The 17594-nt window shown below is 31.0% G+C and overlaps 1 protein-coding gene across 6 annotated transcripts in view; it reads right to left on the bottom strand.

Moving 5' to 3' along the window:
- The window catches only part of LOC127734546 (uncharacterized), a 28782-nt gene that overhangs the window by 437 nt on the left and 10751 nt on the right, over nucleotides 1–17594 (bottom strand). For 3 of the 6 annotated variants that reach the window (XM_052244474.1, XM_052244476.1, XM_052244475.1), the window contains 16 exons: nucleotides 16314–16360; nucleotides 15685–15756; nucleotides 15263–15394; nucleotides 13124–13246; nucleotides 12758–12829; nucleotides 11942–12072; nucleotides 10266–10358; nucleotides 9078–9164; nucleotides 7178–7282; nucleotides 6335–6521; nucleotides 4762–4905; nucleotides 4304–4389; nucleotides 3688–3758; nucleotides 3360–3502; nucleotides 1360–1489; nucleotides 173–246 (listed from right to left, as the gene is read on the bottom strand). In XM_052244474.1, the coding sequence (XP_052100434.1) occupies nucleotides 173–246; nucleotides 1360–1489; nucleotides 3360–3502; nucleotides 3688–3758; nucleotides 4304–4389; nucleotides 4762–4905; nucleotides 6335–6521; nucleotides 7178–7282; nucleotides 9078–9164; nucleotides 10266–10358; nucleotides 11942–12072; nucleotides 12758–12829; nucleotides 13124–13246; nucleotides 15263–15394; nucleotides 15685–15756; nucleotides 16314–16360 (1697 nt within the window). The other 3 variants (XM_052244477.1, XM_052244478.1, XM_052244479.1) reach the window with 3 other exon arrangements.

The raw sequence follows: 17594 nt of genomic DNA, 5'->3' as shown, positions 1-17594 counted from the left end.
AAGATCAGCTTTATCAATAATAATTTTGTTCATTGTTAATTTGAAGAATAAAATAAGAGGATACCAAAAGGGGTAACAAAAATAATCAATCGAAAAAGGACAGACAAAACCCTGGTTAACAGACAATGAAACAAGAGAAACAATAACCGCAATGTACAATATTTCAACCTACCTTTTCTTCTGATTTGTATTTCTGTCTTATTTTGAGGGTTTTCTTGTATCATTTTTGGAAAATGGATTATGTACCTGAAATAAAGTGCATAATTATTCAAAGTCTATTTGATATGAAAATATATGTATATATATATTTATTTAATAATAAGTTTGAAATAATATTTGCAAAATTTGAAAAAAGAGACTTAATGTTAATTCTGCTTATTACAGTGTAAACTCATCAAAAAATTAATATTTATCTGTAGTTTGTATATTTATTTTTATGTATCTAACTAACATGGTTTAAATTAAAAGTTAAGTATAAAAAACGTTGAAACAAAATAAATCATGTTGTTTTATAAAAGGATGTAATCATTCACTGTTTAAAAAAACAACAACAAAACAACAAACCAAATGTAAGCTAATCAAAAGCTCTATTATTCCTGTCTTATTTGCAACGGTGCCTATGAACAACACATTTGTTTATCACGTCAATTCCAATTAAATGTTAATGTTGATTGTATGTTTGAAAACTTAATCAAGTTTATTCCTGTTTTTTTTTTATAAACTCACTGTTTTCTGATTAATTAAAATCAGTTATTTTTTCATATCTTCGTTTCATTAGTTAAGTATAAAAAGAAAAGTCAAATACGACTTAGTGAACCTAAAACAACTCATAATGCCATTCAAATATAAAGTATGAAACTATGATGTATGCTTAATGATCTTGTTCATTTCTAATTAAACAACATTACTTCAAGGATATTAGTTTTATGTTCCTAATTATCTTATTTAATGAAAATACAAAAAGGTGGTAAAGAAGACATCCACAATATGCATGCTATGACCTAGACAATACGATTATGTACAATAAGCAGAAAAAGTCATTTTAAAAATCAAGACGAATTAGAGAAACAAAGAATCAACATGTTTGGAGTTGTATATCATCCTTTGTAAAGAATCCCAAAACATAAAGTTATGTCATTTTATTTGAGCACAGTTGCTTGTCAAATTGTTAATATGTAATTTAGTGTTCAAAGCATTGGGGTTATAAACGTTCTTATGGCTAGTTCACATATTTTGTATAAAATGTCATGTACAATTGTATTAAATTTTACAATGAAGTTCAAACGAAGGTTCTTTTTTTCTGTACTAATCATTACATATATGCATTTATTTATGTCTCAAAATAATGAAAAGAGTTACTTTGTACGATCCATTTCAATGATGATGTTTCCCGTTTGCTTTCTCTGATAAGCTTTTTCAATCGTAGTATTAATTCCAGATGGGTATTGTGTCCACTCTGAGCTTTTCCGATATTCCCAAATTGCACTGACTGTCATCATGATAGAAAAATAAAAATAAACGATTATAAACGTATTGTTCCGGACGTAAGTATATGAAATGAAACAGGTTGATATTAAAATGTAAAAAAGTATAATTTCTAAATCAGCAGAGAAGGTATAATTGTATTTAATATGTTGTGCTTTGTTTTCAGTAAAAAAAGAGCACTCTTTAACACTACATTAAATAATATCGTTTTACTTTTCTACTTGTGTAGTTTCCTTCTGGTACTCTTATATAATGGAGTTGTTGAAGGCCGTACGGTTGCCTATATTTGCTTACACCCACTTCATTTGAACGTTGGTGGATAGTTGTCTCATTGGCAATCATACCACATCTCCTTATTTTTATATTAGTTACTTTTTTTTTAACTATACCGTCTATCTTCTTTTTTGTTATCCTTATGTTTCAATCGAAAAAGGGGGTTAGGTACTGAAAACCCTAAAGTATGCCCGCCACATAATCACATGCCTGTCCCACGTGCCATACGTCCCAAGTAATTGTCTTTAGTTGTTGTATTATGTCCTTTCAAAAATTTGGTATTGATGACATATCCTCGGTAGTCCCTGTTTAAAATCTACTTTAGTCTGTTAAGAATAGGAGCAATTAGAGCTGACATATTGTGTAGGCACTAAGTTTAATGCTGAAGTGTGTTATTCTTTGGACATGTAGGTGTGTGTATGTGTTTACATATTGTCCCATGTTACATTGATGTTAACCCTCATTTTCTTGCATAAAAAACTGGAAAAACATTATGATTTTTAAATTGTAATTCGGAACCAAAAAAAAAACGTATGACATGTGGTTCTGGAATAACCTTTTTCTTGTACGATCGAGACCAAAAGTTTGGAAAACATAATATCAATTGCGAAATTTTGAAAAAACGTTGTATACTTATCGGTCGATATAACCGAATTGGTATGCATAATTTGTCAACATATAATTATAACGCTGCTATTCTTCATACCATTGGTCTCTGTGTAATAATTTTGCCATGTGATTTAAATTATACATTAATAATAGTTAATAGATTGTGAACATTTAGTCTTTACTTTTGCAAAATGGATTAACAAAAATATCAAACTCCAAGGTAAATTCAAAAAGGGGGAAGTTAATAAAACCTTACAAATTCAAACGTTATACGCATAGGGATAATAACCTTTTCTATCATTATCTTAGGAAGCAACCATTTAAATCTCGGAGGCAGAGATTTGTACCCCAAATCATTTTTATAAACCTAGAACAGAAAACATTCTTTTTTATCTTAACTCTCGGTTCAAACAAATGATAGCTCCCTAATGAAATCTTTTTTTTCTTCAAAAACCACTTTTTTTAATTGTTTGTAGATAATTATTTAGACGTATGTGTAAATTGTAATGAAAACTACATGATTGATCGGGGCCTTGACACGGATCAATGTGAAATTGAATAACTGCATTGTACTTATTTAAGTGACAGTTGGGTGCTATATTATTATTACTGTTTTATCGCATCTTTACATGTATAAAGACAGGTTGCTTTTTCAATAAATACTGTATCAGGCATTTGGTTTGTTATCTGATCTAAAACGTTTAACCTCTTTAGATGCCTAATAATGTGGTATCAAACAATATAATAATAGTGATACATGGTGTCTTGATATCTGTACATCTTATTTTGTGATCAGTGTGTGTCTTTTATTTCATCACAAGTCTATGTCAGGCGACAATTTTGTTTACATTGTTTATTATTCACAACAATTTATTTGTATACGTCATACATTTAAGATACTTTTTTTTAATTCTTGGTTGAAACATTTTTTTTTTGCATTTTTAAACGTAAACTTTTTTTTCTTCCCGAGAATCAAACGGTTGCTACCTTACCTAATATGTCGGAGTATGTAATTACACAGTCCAATAGATCATCATCAATTGTGTCCAAATTGTGGCGATTCTGTTGTCTAGTTAAGCTATGGTTACTTGGCTTTATGTGTCGTCTTGTGTTCTCTTTGTTTACAAAATCATCGCTACAAGAAATAAAGTATAAGAAACGGTGAAAAAGCTAGTTAATTAATGTATATTATGGTAAGGGTAACTATACACAATTATAGACTTTCTAATTGTCTTTCTATACTTTTATCAAAATTAATATTCGATTAACTTGTGTATACTTGTTTTAACTTAGACTGTAATTATTTGAAGTATAACTTACCACAATTTCACCTCGAAAAGTCCATTAAATCCAATTTTGAATATGCCTTTATTTGTTCTGTCCCATCTGACCTTTACAAATTAAAATTTATCGTTTAAAATGTAAGTGTTTCATGATTAATTAAAAGGAGTGGCATGAAAATAACATTCTGCAGTTCTTACATTGTCTAAGTACGAATGTAAACATGTACATGCGTGTCATTTTTGTTATTGTTGTTATGATTACTACATTTCACATTACGGTGTAAAATCGAAAAATGTTAAATGAGATAAATCTATGGTCTAGATAGGCAAAAGGAACAATGACGGGCTTACTTTAACTGGTTTAATCCCCACAGTATTTTGTGCTTGTACCAGTCTTTTTAGATATTGTGCTGCTTGATGTTGTTTGTGTTTCTGTATTTTTTTAGGTGCTTGATGTTGCTGAATTGTGTGATCTGTTAAACTGTCTATTGTTTTCGGTTACTCTTCGTTTAATGTTTTGATTTGTATTTTGAAAAAATATTTTTGACATTTGAACACCGGTACTCTACTGTTTCATCTAATGTATGTAATATCAATATGTATATCGAATGTATATATCTTATTTAAATAAATAATTAATGAAAAGCACTTACTACCACTTTGCTTTTATCTTTCACTTCAAGAACAGTTCCTAATGAACCCTCACCTCCGTCAAAATCTCCATACTTCCAATCGTGACCTGTAGGTTAATGAAATATTAACTATTATGTGCTTATATCAAAATGTACACTTCATTTGATTTTTTTCCCGTTCAGTATGGGTAGCCTGTGCAAAGTAAAATTGTTATTTAGTTCTTGCGTATAATATGAAGATAAAATTCATTGCTGAATATTTACTTTTCTGTAGTTTTCATTAAACATACGAAGAATAACAAAGTCGTCAACTTCAATTTGAAAAAAAAAGAATTGGTTACACAGGGTTCTGGTTTAACTTACCTGATGACAGTTTTTTTCAGAACACGTGCTATGCAAATAAAAATCATAGTTTTTTCTTAATATTGTAATAATATAATTCATTTATAATGTTGATGTAACTGTCTACTTAATTTTACCTCTAACAACCCTACAACCGACTGCTATCATCTCATTGACTAGTATTCTGGCTTCATTCACTTTTCTTATTTGATATCTATTCATATGTTCATCAAACACATATCCTAGTCGTTGCCCATGGTCCCATTCTACCCATATCCTGTCTAATCAAGAATATTGGATTCGAGATAACGTGTGTATCATTTAGAGGAAATTAACGGGTTAAATATTAATTACTTAATCAAACTTGAAAATGTTAATAATGATTTTTTGTTCGAGCGTCACTGATGGGTTTTTTTGTAGATAAAATGCGCGTCTGGCGTACAAAATTATAAGTTTGGTATCTTTGATAAGTTTTTTTAAAACTTATATTTGATTTGGACTTCCAACTATTTTGATTTGAGTGTTTACTGATGAGATTTGGCTGGCTTATAAGACTGGTACATTTGTCGAGTTATAAATGATATATCTATGAAAACAGGAAACAAGAAACCAGCTTATCATTTGGGTAGCAGCTATTTTGAAAATCTCAAACTGACTTTATACAAATTTAAAAGAGTATCAATACGTTAAACATATTACAGCACCCTACTGTCACTTTAATAAGAACGACATAGGTATGGAATATCCCAGAAAAAATCATTTAAAGACCAGATCGAGGATTATCAAAATTATATGTCAATCAGTATCATAGATTTTAAATTGAAAATTTAATATCAGTGTTATGATCAAAATCAAGAGCAAATATTATTAAAATTTGATGTTGGTATCTGTAAATTAGACAAACGGCACAAAGCCATAAGACACTCATAGTCACCATACGGTCTTCATCAATAAACAAATGTCTTTACAATATATCAAGTTCTAAATCGCTCTAAGTGTAAATAAATTGTGAATAAATTCAATAGAGACTATGAAGTGTCTGACGTTACGCACGATATTTAGGTTAGTAATGGTAACGTTACGCGACGTCGTTTTTCTTTAATTATGACCGACTTCTGTCAGAAATTTACCCTTTTTATACTGATATTTTGATTTTGAACACTGTGTAAATGACTGGTTATATATGTTTGTTTTATAAAACCTTTTATCTTCATAATGTGAACTTGTTTAAAGTATATAGTCATATATTTGTCACTGCCCAATATTATCAATTATTACAAAATGCGTATCCTCTAGCACGGTCAAGATTCTGTCATTACAAGTATCTTAGTCTAGGAATAGATGTCGCTTGGAAATAGCTGGTACCAAAACTGTATTTTGTGCTTCAAGAATTTAAATTTTGTGTTTTGGCTTAACTATGTCCTTATTTTAAAATTTAATGGAGTAATGACATTTAGGAATACTGCAAGAATTGAGATTTTTTAATTTTGCCGGGTTTTCCAATAGAACATCTACTAAACACTTCCGAAATGTTAAGTTTTAAACAAAACATTTTTAGTTTGAACAAACAAACTGATAAATATTGAATATCGTTGAATTCTATCAGAGTATATCTAACATAACATGTGCTTTGCAGGCCTTCTTAAAATACTCTTCAGATTTATCTTTAATATCTTGCTTCTTCTACATATTCTAAACTACATGATATACCACAAAGATCTTGTCCAACGACAGTCCCTGGGAGATCTAAATCTTGATCACTATAAATCCAATCAGGACCACGTCTTACTCTATCTCCTAGTTTTAGTGTATAACACTTTAGTTCTACATATTTTCCTTGCTTGTTTGCTAACTTTAAGGGGTTAATAAAATCTTGCACCATATCTAGACAGTCATCCTAAAAAATAAATATTTGTTTTGTTTTTATAACTGCAAGTGCACGTCCCGATTTTTAATTGTTTAATGCATACACACATAAATCAAATTTGCTACATCAGATGCGCATTTAAACAATTAATGTCTCTTCAGTGATGCTCGTAGCCAAAACATTTTAAAATCCAAATCATAATACAAACATCAAAGAGCTGATCAAACCAAAACGTTGTTGAGATTTGTTTGACTATGTAAGTCGTAACTCACACAAAAAAAATTAGACATTTAAGGCTTATTCAAAACAATCTATTTTCACTGAGCTAGTACACATTTTTGTTTAGGGGCCAGCTCAAGTTCGCCTCCGGGTGCGGGATTTTCTCGTTGTGTTGAAGACCCATTGGTGTCCTTCGGCTGTTTTTTACTCTTTGGTCTGGTTGTTGTGTTTTTGACACATTCCCCATTTCCATTCTCTTTTTTATTACACAGAAAAAAGATTAAAGCTAACCAAATCCCCGAACCCCCGACCCTACCTACCCCCATCCCCCCCAAAAAAAAATTACACACATTATGCTGTGAACTGATATGATAAAAACAGTTTTTGCTCCACTAGTGAAGGTTTGATTTACAGGAACGTTAATAACTTGATGGAGATGTTTTTTAAAGGAGTGTGTCTTGTCTTACATATCTATCACTAATATTATGTGTGTCGACTATTTTTCTTCTGATAACTTCTCTGCTGTGATTGTTGGAATATCTAATTTCTGATGCTACGTCCATTGCCATTTTCTGTAAAGAGGGAAAAGAAAGTGTAAATCAATATCGTTAAATAAAGGAATAAATTTATATTGATATTTCTGTAGTTATTAACAGTGCTTTTTCGGTTAACAATGCCAATTGCTAAAATACTTCACACGATGATGTGGTATGGTTGCCAATGACTCTAAACCAGAGACCAAATTCAATTTAGCAACTATAGGTCACCGTAAGGCCTCCAATAATGAGCAAAACTCATATCGAAAGCAACCTTTAAAAGGTCCAGAAATGAAAAATGTAAAACCATTCAAATGAGAAAACTAATGGCTTGATGTATGTATAAAATCATAAATATGATGATCCCTTTCTGGGACAGTAATGCAACAAAAGACAAAACTATAAAAATCCGTAGAAAAGGGCTGATCTCATCAGATCTATTCCACGCCAAAAAAAAAAAAAAAAAAAAAAAAAAAAAAAAAAAAAAAAAAAAAAAAAAAACCCAAAAGACACATATTACAGATCTGAGAGTAAAACCACACTTATTAAAGACTAAGGGTGTTTTGATTTGAGATCCATATGCATTCCGTTTAACCAATCCTATACACCAGTTATAGGAGTTATTGCCCTTCAGACACTTAAATTTGTGATTAATTGGTTAAAGCTTTGTACTGGTATAAGATAAAATCATATGGTCGTTTAGGTTATAGAAAGAAATATGACCTCATAGAAAGGTACAACGGGTGTCCATGATGTAAACGAAAGTATCCCTTTTTGTACTTATTTCCATCAAAAGTACATATAAACCATTTGTATTTAGATTTAGCATAAACTAAACAATCATATAACACTGGAAGTAATATTGTGAAATCGGTCGCAAAATGTCTCCATTTTCTCCATGAAAAGAACGTTGAAGTCATATATTTGTCGAATAAATGTAATATAAACGACAGTATGACACCATTTATGACTTTAAAACCGTAAGTGGTAAATTGTCTTCCTTGTTTTTACCAAAATTAATAAAAACCATATGTTTTTGTAACGTAAGTTATCAAATGACACCAGAAGTAACTTTTAAAACTTTAAGTTCAAATTATCTTCCTTTTCCGATTAAAAATATATATGGAAGCCTTATATTTTTGGATTCTGTTTAAATTGATCATCCATGGGACATTTTTTTACCGGAAATAACAGATTTTATTCCTTATTGCATAGTATACTTCAATAACTCATATATTTTTGGAAGATAAGTGAGTTTGTAAACCGAAAGTCCGTATTTGTCTCAACTGTTTTATAAAAAAAAACGATTTTTTTCGTATCTTTATTCAAGTTCATTTCAACTTTTCTGATACACAAGTGTAAATTTTTTGGTGGAATTTGTTTTCTGAACAATTGTTTTTTTTTTTATTTGTAATTTAGAATATTACAGTCATTATCTTTTTGCTCAACCAGTTGATAGAATGGTAATTTTCATGGTTTTCTTTCTTTATTTCGTTGAGGATGGAACATGTCTTTGTCATTTTATATCTCATATCCTTGGTGCTGTTCGTATGAATTTTTCAGATGGTCTACATGCAGAGGAATCTTACAAGCAAGCCGTTTTCTTACTTAAAATAACCTTAACTTTATGTAGCTAGCATGGACTGAATATTATAGATTGCTATATGCATCACTTTTTATCAATCACTTGACTTTTGAATAAATCAATTAGACTATTACTTAATAAAGTTGCCAGTAAAATAATATAAATTGAAATTTCACGTACTTTCCTTAATTTGTAAAATCCACTCGTAAATCGGATTTAAAAAAAGTTCCTACAAAAAATTCATACCAAAACTTTTGACATAAGAGTCAATCGAATAATTTCATCATCTGGTATCAATTTTCCATTCGTCGTCCTAACAGCCTTTTCCAAAGTCTGTAAAATTATGCAATTATCAATTATAAAAAAAGCATGAAACGGGTCCTCCATCTGAAAAAAATTGTCTTTGTAAACATAGGAATGTATCAGAAAATTTGGAGTGACATAATTATCGTAAAAGGACCAAGTCGGCAAAAAAAGGTGTACACTTTGTTCGAATTAGAATACCGACTGTCTGTTGAGTAAGATACCTCCTCAAAATGTAAAAAATCAATGAATTTATCATAAACAATAAACAAATTTTTCAATATTACTTCCTTTAAAAGCAATGAATAAAGGATTGTTTCATAAAATATTAAGCAACAAAACGTAAAAAGTATACAATTGAATCATTACCAAATGAAAATCGAAATCGATAATTCTTGTTGCATCTAAATAGTCCACGAAAGAATTGTTGTGGATACAACTTCCATTATGATTGTGATTATGTTTGATACGAGTACCATTGATTAAAGCATAAACTTACTTTAATACTAAAAATATTTTTAAGTTAACATGTAAAGAATAAAGAAAATACTCCAAAGACTAGGGATATCATCTTTCAAATGTTTTTTAAACCAAATCCATTTTTTTTTAATTATTGATCAAATTTACGATTTGCCTTCTTAATGAAATTGAGAATGGAAACGAGGAATGTGTCAATGAGACAAAAACCCGACCAAAGAGCAGAAAACAGCCCAAGGCCACCAATGGTCTTCAGCACTGCGAGAAAATCCCGCACCCGAAGGCGGGCTTCAGCTGGCCCCTAAACAAAACTGTGTACTAGTTCAGTGAAAATGGACGTCACACTAAACTCCGAAACATATAAATGAACCAAAATTGAAAATCAAAACTATTACTATTTCTACAGAAATTTTACAGCCAATAATTCATACATTAGCAATACTAAAACACATTATCATAACACACGATGAACGTCATTTCGTATCTAACAGTTGTAAGCTTTATTCCTTGACACATAATATAGACAACTGCATACTATTGCAGAATAAATGTTGAACTGTAGATATGTATATTGGTTATTGTTGTCGTTTTTTTTTTAGGTTAACCCATATCTCATTTAGTTCATTTAGTTTAGAATCTATGAAATATACTAACGATGTTATGATAATTTCCCCCAACAGGTACATAGAATATCTTTGTAGTTGTACAAGCTATCATATCTATAACACCGTTGACGTCAGGTTTTACCTTTAAAACAAGGAAACACAATTCATCAATAAAATGTTTAAACAGGAGGCTCATATAAGTCTGAAGCTTTCCCCTGGCAAATTTATGCACCATTATAGAACCTTTACCATCAGATGCAGACATCTTTTACAGAATAAGTAAGATTGTGACCAGATGTGATCCCCATATTTCCGGAGAACATTTGAAAATTGGTAAAAGCATTTACGGACAATAACCTTTCGGAATCTATTGACGAATTCAATCACTTGAATTTCTTTAATCCAAAAGGAGTCAATTAACAATTGCAATATATAGTCCAAAAGGAGTCAATTAATAATTTCAATATTTGACCTACAAATAGATCTTGCTGAGGATTTTTGTTGTTAGTCCTTTAGTCATTCAGAAAATAACAAATGCAAAAGAGTTAAATGATAAAATTAGGTAAAATCTTGAAGGGCAATTACTCCTGTAATTAGACGATAAACAATTTTGGTATATTGACTGATCTGTCGGTATTAATTTCCTGATCAGTTTTGCTGTTTACCATGTCTCTTTATGCATTACAGTTATCGAGACATATGCCAACCACTCGAATGGGTAAACATTATAATTTTGTTAATGGCAATATCTCATATAAAGAGTTACATGACGATTTTGCCCCTTTGCCGTGTTGATCGTTTTGGGGTTTTAGTTTTTCCCGGCGGTTAACGGAAAATTTACTATGAAGAACGATAACGTATATGGATTCACAGCGTAAAATAAAAATGATATATACACATTCAAATGCAGTTGCCTCCTATTTCTTGTGACCACATTTGATTTTGTGTGGCTTAAACAGCTATTTTAATTAGGAATGTTCTATTCAAGATCGGGTAAATAACGATTCTCCGTAAAAGGTATTACAAACCAATCTTGACATTTTCCATAAAATTACCGAATGAGACTTGTCACCTAATTTGTACGTACCATGAACAACATGACGGATGCCACTTGTAGAGCATCTGTTTAACACTCCGGAGCACCTGAAATGACCCATACTTTTGGTGTGGTTTGGGTTGCTCTGTCTTTAGTTTTCTATTGTCTTTTGTTGACTTGTTTGTCTATTTGTCGTCTTTTGGTTTTTCCCATGGCATTGTCAGTTTCTGTTCAACTAATGAACTCTGAATATCCCCTTTTGATAGTTTGCTTCTTTTTATTACCTGTTCTTTTAACTTTTCCCGTTACGTAGCTTCTTACGTTTCATACGATTAAGTTGATGTTTTAGCATATCTTAAATTTCACACAACAAACTGGAACCAAATACAAATGGAATAGAAAAGCTATTTAATTCATCTAACTACTATCAAATCCCATGAATTTGATTCCTGTGCATGCTTAAATTCAAATATATATATATAAAGGAACTCAAAATATAAAAATAAATGTCAGGATGCACTATAGCACTACAACAAGATAATAAACTAAGGCCGTTTGAGATTTCTTTTATTTGGATTAGAAAAAATCTAACGAACGTACTTTCGGACACTATACTATATAGCTCTCAAACTATCTCTAGCGAAAAGGACGGCATATAACAAATATAACTTTTTAATATATTTACGTACTCGTAAGTTTCCGAAAGTAACTACGAGATTGTCATCAAAATCTACTGAGGGCATGTTTTGTTCTGAAGATCCATTCGTGAAAACAATCACATGCGGCTGTAAAGCTGTATCATGGGAGTAACCCACACCACCTAATTGTATAAAAAGGAAAAGAAGCGTCCTCAGATTAGGTTTTGTTGTTTCAGTTAATATCTGATTATAAAATTATTTTTTCTTATTTAAACTATCCCAAGTTTTTTATTTTCAGTTGTTTAAACTTTAATTTCTAGCGCACCTGATTAATGTTATTACAGAAAAAAAAACCCCAATAATCAGGTCGGTACCGCTGCTATGGACTATTTGTTTCTTGAAGGTACCGTCTGATGGGTAACCAGAGTGATTTGTTGTTGGCATGATTCAAATGAATTGTTTCTGAAAATTTTTATTCAGTTAAATTATGTAATTGTGCATAAGCTTAGATTGTAACTCTTAAGGACAAACTTGACCTTGGACGGTCTCAGTTGTTACATCTTACTCATTAATCGGTAACTCTACTGGTGCAATATCATTCCGCAAGGATATCATCTGACCAGTTACAAATTCATCGGTATTTGAATGATCAAATGTTGCTTTCTACTTTTTGTGATTATGAAATTATGTAGCAGTAAATGCGTTTACAACAGGAGATGCTTGCCCTGTCAACGCATCTTACTCCTAATGATGTTTATTCAATTGGATTTGTTTCACTCCCGTTTGTGTTTTTTTTAACCTGGACTTACAAGACTTCTATCGAAAATGGTATACCATCTTTAAATCTATAAGTATTATTTTACATACATGATACAACACCAGCCAACCCCATCAGAAGTCCTCCAATGATATGTCCATCCCCTTCTGGTCTTATTTTACCTTTAAAGTAATACAACAGAACATATTTTGTAAACCTTGTCTATTGTTATATACTTGTACACACATATGCTCAACTCTTGAAAAATGCAAAAGGTAAATACTACAGAAGAATAATATCTTTATTCTTGAAGCATATTATTATTTGTTAAATGAACTATTTTTTATTGTATATGAGAAAAAAATATTCTTTCGTAATAATCACAATTTTGATCAGACACAAAAAAGAAATTGTGATGATGATATTTGTCTTTTTAATCGAGGAACTGCTTTTACTTGCTGCTTATGAGATATTACCTAACAATTCTAAAATCAAGTCATAATCATTGGTTGCTTCTTGAATAAGCCTGGTCTGTCGTCCAAAAATGGCGATACCGATTCCATTATCAATGCCTGTGCGTTCGAATTGTTGTTTGATGCCTGTAAATATTGGGAGTACATGAGCATTTTTACCTTCATTTAGTTTAAAATTTACAGTTGGCATTATATAAAATGCGCTCTTCAACGTATACTACGAAAGAAACCGTAATACACATCTTAATCACGTTAGTACTATACTAAATTGTGTGTAGTTTTAGTTGCCAATGCTACCGTTCATTTAAAATGTCGATGTCCCCAATGAGACTTTGAAATAGAAGCGATGTCTCTCAAAATTTGCTATTGTTTTTTTAATTTGCGTAGTGGTGTTGTTTCGTGAATTATTCAACTATATCTACATTGATAGGACTTTGAGTTGACGATCAACAACAAAAACCGCTGACCAATTGCTTTTGGCTTTATGAAGTGAGTTTGGTAAATTTGTATTTTTAACTAATACACTAAAATAGCATTGGAAAAGAACAAATTTAAGATACCAGGCTTATAATTTGGATTGTCAGACGCGCGTTTCGTCTCCAAAAGACTCATAAATGACATTAGAATTAAAAAGTGAAAAAAGTTAAAAGGCAAATTAAAGTACGAAGTTGAAATGCATTGAGTGTCAAAAATTCTGAAATGATTTGCCAGATGCAGCTAAATTAATCTATTTCAGGTGTAGAAATCCTTAGTACTGAGAACAATTCAAAGTTATGGAAACAGTTGATTGACAATATCAATGATATATATATGGAAAACACCAGTGTACAGTTGATTATGATGATAAATTTGAATCTACAAATACAATATCACATGTTATATATAACCTTGTTTTGTAATTCGGCTTCAAATTAATTGCTAAATAATACTTTTAAAAAGAAATGAATTTGATAATTCTGTTTAATTAGCGTGATAAAATGTTTATATACTAAGATTTGCATGCAAACATGCGTTTTGATTGATAAAACATTCACCATATAAGTTATTATATATAATGTTTCAGTGCAAATCATTCTAACAATACAAAATATCGGAGATCGACACCATATTGAGTTTGGTGGATTGATATTTCAACAGACAGTCGGTATTCCAATTGGTTGTAATTGTTTATCCATACTGGCTGACTAGTGCAAGTGCTCATATGAAGCAGAATGCATAAAAAAAAACCTTCTCAAAGACAAAATGTAGAAATCCCATCTACGTTAATGATGTCCTGTCACTCAATAACCCACACTACAATAAGTAAATACATCTCATATATCTCAGTTCACTTTAGATTAATGACATCACGGAAACTTAACTGGAAGGTTTGCTTCATACTATTATCTTTTCCTCGATATTGACACAAATGGAACGCTACAAACTAGAATCAATGATAGATGTGTTCATATCAAATTTCCAATTGTCACGTTCCAATTTCTCAACAGTAACATACCCGATCCCCATCGTATGACGTATACTTGGGATTTCAACGAAGACCCGAGTACTCGAATATATGTCGGTATTACCAAGTATTGAATACACAAAATAATACTCTATATATCGGTTTACTGTGAGAAAATTGTCCTCCCATTTCATTAAATGTATTTTCTTAGAGAGTTTGCAAAACGATCCACAAAGCATATAATGCGTTGTGTTCGAATTTTGAATATATTTTCCGAATCGTTCGACGAATACTAATTAGTGATTTATTCACCGAGATGACATCCCTAGTGTGTAAGTTTCTCATTTTTTTCGTTTCGATCACTGTTCCAACTAGGAAGAACGACTGAAATCGCCTCTACAGAAGTTTTACGATCCCATCACGAACATGCTGGCGCGTAACGTATCAGTTGAAATGTATAAAGGCCATACAGTAGATTAAGAGAAAAGTAAACTGGATGATCACAAATACTGAAAAACAACTAGGACATTTGCAGCTTGCTATTATGTGTGGGTTTTGCTAATTGTTGAAGGTCATACGGTGACCTGAAAATTTACGTCGTTTGGTCATTGACAATCTTATCACATCTACTTATTTTTATATTTCGTATCTCACCTGCTGCTAAAAAAAAATCAATGTTTCTTTCATTCTACACTTACCGTAAACATACTGTAACGCGATCGATTTCAGTTTTTGAAAATATCCTGCTATACGTTCAGAAGTATCTAACACCAAAATAACATCTAGCGATCTTCCAATTTTTACTAGTCCTGATCTCATTCTGGCTGAAGCTAAAAACATTGGTATCAAAAATGGCTATAAGGGGAGGTGTTAGAGATGAATTATTAAACATTATATAACAGAACAAGTTGAGATGGTCTTAAAAATACTTTTATCCTGTGTATCATTACTCAATTTCCTTCCGAAGGAATTTTTTTTATTCCTATTTTTTCACGCGAAATATGAAAGAAATTCCCTGAATTAAACGGAGATACATAGAAGTACATAAAATTATGCAAAAATTGAAAGGGGTGATAATCATGAATTTTTAATATTGCATATATTCAATTCAAACACTTACCATGGTCTATTATATGATTGGTATACTGTATCCATTCCCTGATTGTTCTTGGTTGATCAATATCAAAAAGTCCTTGCAAGGTATCAATAGCATTGTTAATATCATAATTATTATTTATTTATCAAAGGCATGTATCTTGCAGAATATAAATGGGACCCGGCTTCAACGGATGAGTAGCGGTGCTAACGCATTACTTCCCTATAAAAAAATGACCTTCCACGAGTTTTTTTTATTCATTCAGCGCCATTGCTGAGGCTTAACCTCTACATCCTGTCTATCTCAATACATTTCTTGTGGCGGCTTAAATTCGTTTCTCTTTGTTTTGGTTTCCTTTGCAGTCCCCTCCATTTAACACATTTCTTTTTTCTGATTTAATATCATTTTGGTTTAATTGTATATAATCCATTTCATTTTAATCCTTTGGATGTAGGCTTTTTATGTTGACAAACACTAACACAATCAATCTTTCAATCTCATTTATCTATTTCATTTTCAACATGCATATATTCTGATCATACAGTTCACTCTTTTTGTCATGCTTAAATCTTAATGTTATCATTTATAACTTTTGAATTTAATTAGTCGTAAATACGATAGCTACTATATATTTTATATACTAGAAATACTACCGTCTTCATCTTGCGATCTTCTTCCTCGTCGTCTTGGTGTACTGAATCTAAATGTATTACAAGAATCATTCTTCGTCATGGAATTATTATTATTATATTTGGTATTAGAAATCTGTAAAAGGATTGTATCTTTATTTAAATACATTATGGTGTTCCAATCAGACAGATTAAACAATTAACTGTAATGTAGCTCAATTCTGTCAATTTTGATTGTTTGTTTTTTGATAATTTGAATCAAAGATATCTATTTCTCAAATGATCAAAACAGATGAACAACAAACCCGTAGCATGAAAAATGAAAGTTGATCATGTAAAAGCTATTATTTCTATTAAAAGAATCAGATAAAATTTCTTTATTGTATACCACTAATCTTGATTGATAATTATTATCAGGTTAAACATTACATATAATTTGTGCAGTTGTCTCCCTCTTATTTATCTGTAGCTGCAGCCAAAATCTTTTCAATAAAAAAAAGTATTAACAAAAATACAGAACTCCAAGGTAAATTTAAAAGGAGGAAATCCATAAAACCCGACAAAATCAAACGTTAGACTATATCAACCAACGGAACGAGTTGAAAACAAATGTCCTGCTCCTGACTTTGTACAGGCATAATCCTAAGAAAATGGTGGATGAAACATGGTTTTATAGCTAGATAAACCTCCCACTAGTATGACAGCCATCTACAGTTCCTTTAGATCAACAAAATTGAACCCAAACAGACAATATTGTTAAATGTGAAAATAATTGGAATCCAGCAGCCAATACTGTGTAAACATACATCATAGAACGCAACTCAAATATTCCCCCAAAAAACTTACAAATAAATCTGACAAAGACGCCAATAAAAAAGTTATTGTAGTTGATAGTACACACAGTATAATAAATTATTCAGAGACTCAAAAAAAGGTTTTGAAGTTTATACCCGATACAGTAAATTAAAAACATAATGCTATACTAGTATACACTTTCTCGATACCGTACAAATTACGTAAAGCATAGATACAAGGATAAACAAAATGGAAACAACACGATAAAAACATCATGTGTCCAAATCACACATGTGGACCAACCTGCACCAGTAATGCCAAAAGCCATAAAACCAAAAGCTGGATGTACAAATACCAATCAACATCATGAGTCATAAATCCAAAAGTAACGTAATAGTACAAGACAAATGAAGGTAAAAATGGAAAGTAGATAAAATGATACACAATAACAGCACCTAAAATCAATAACTCAAGACAATCTTGTATTATTTGTGAAGAAGACACTGAATA

The sequence above is a fragment of the Mytilus californianus genome, unplaced genomic scaffold, assembly GCF_021869535.1.
Source record: "Mytilus californianus isolate M0D057914Y unplaced genomic scaffold, xbMytCali1.0.p SCAF_3, whole genome shotgun sequence".
Classification (NCBI taxonomy): domain Eukaryota; kingdom Metazoa; phylum Mollusca; class Bivalvia; order Mytilida; family Mytilidae; genus Mytilus; species Mytilus californianus.
The sequence above is the reverse complement of the archived record's forward strand: the minus strand, read 5'-3'. Positions and strand labels throughout refer to the sequence as shown.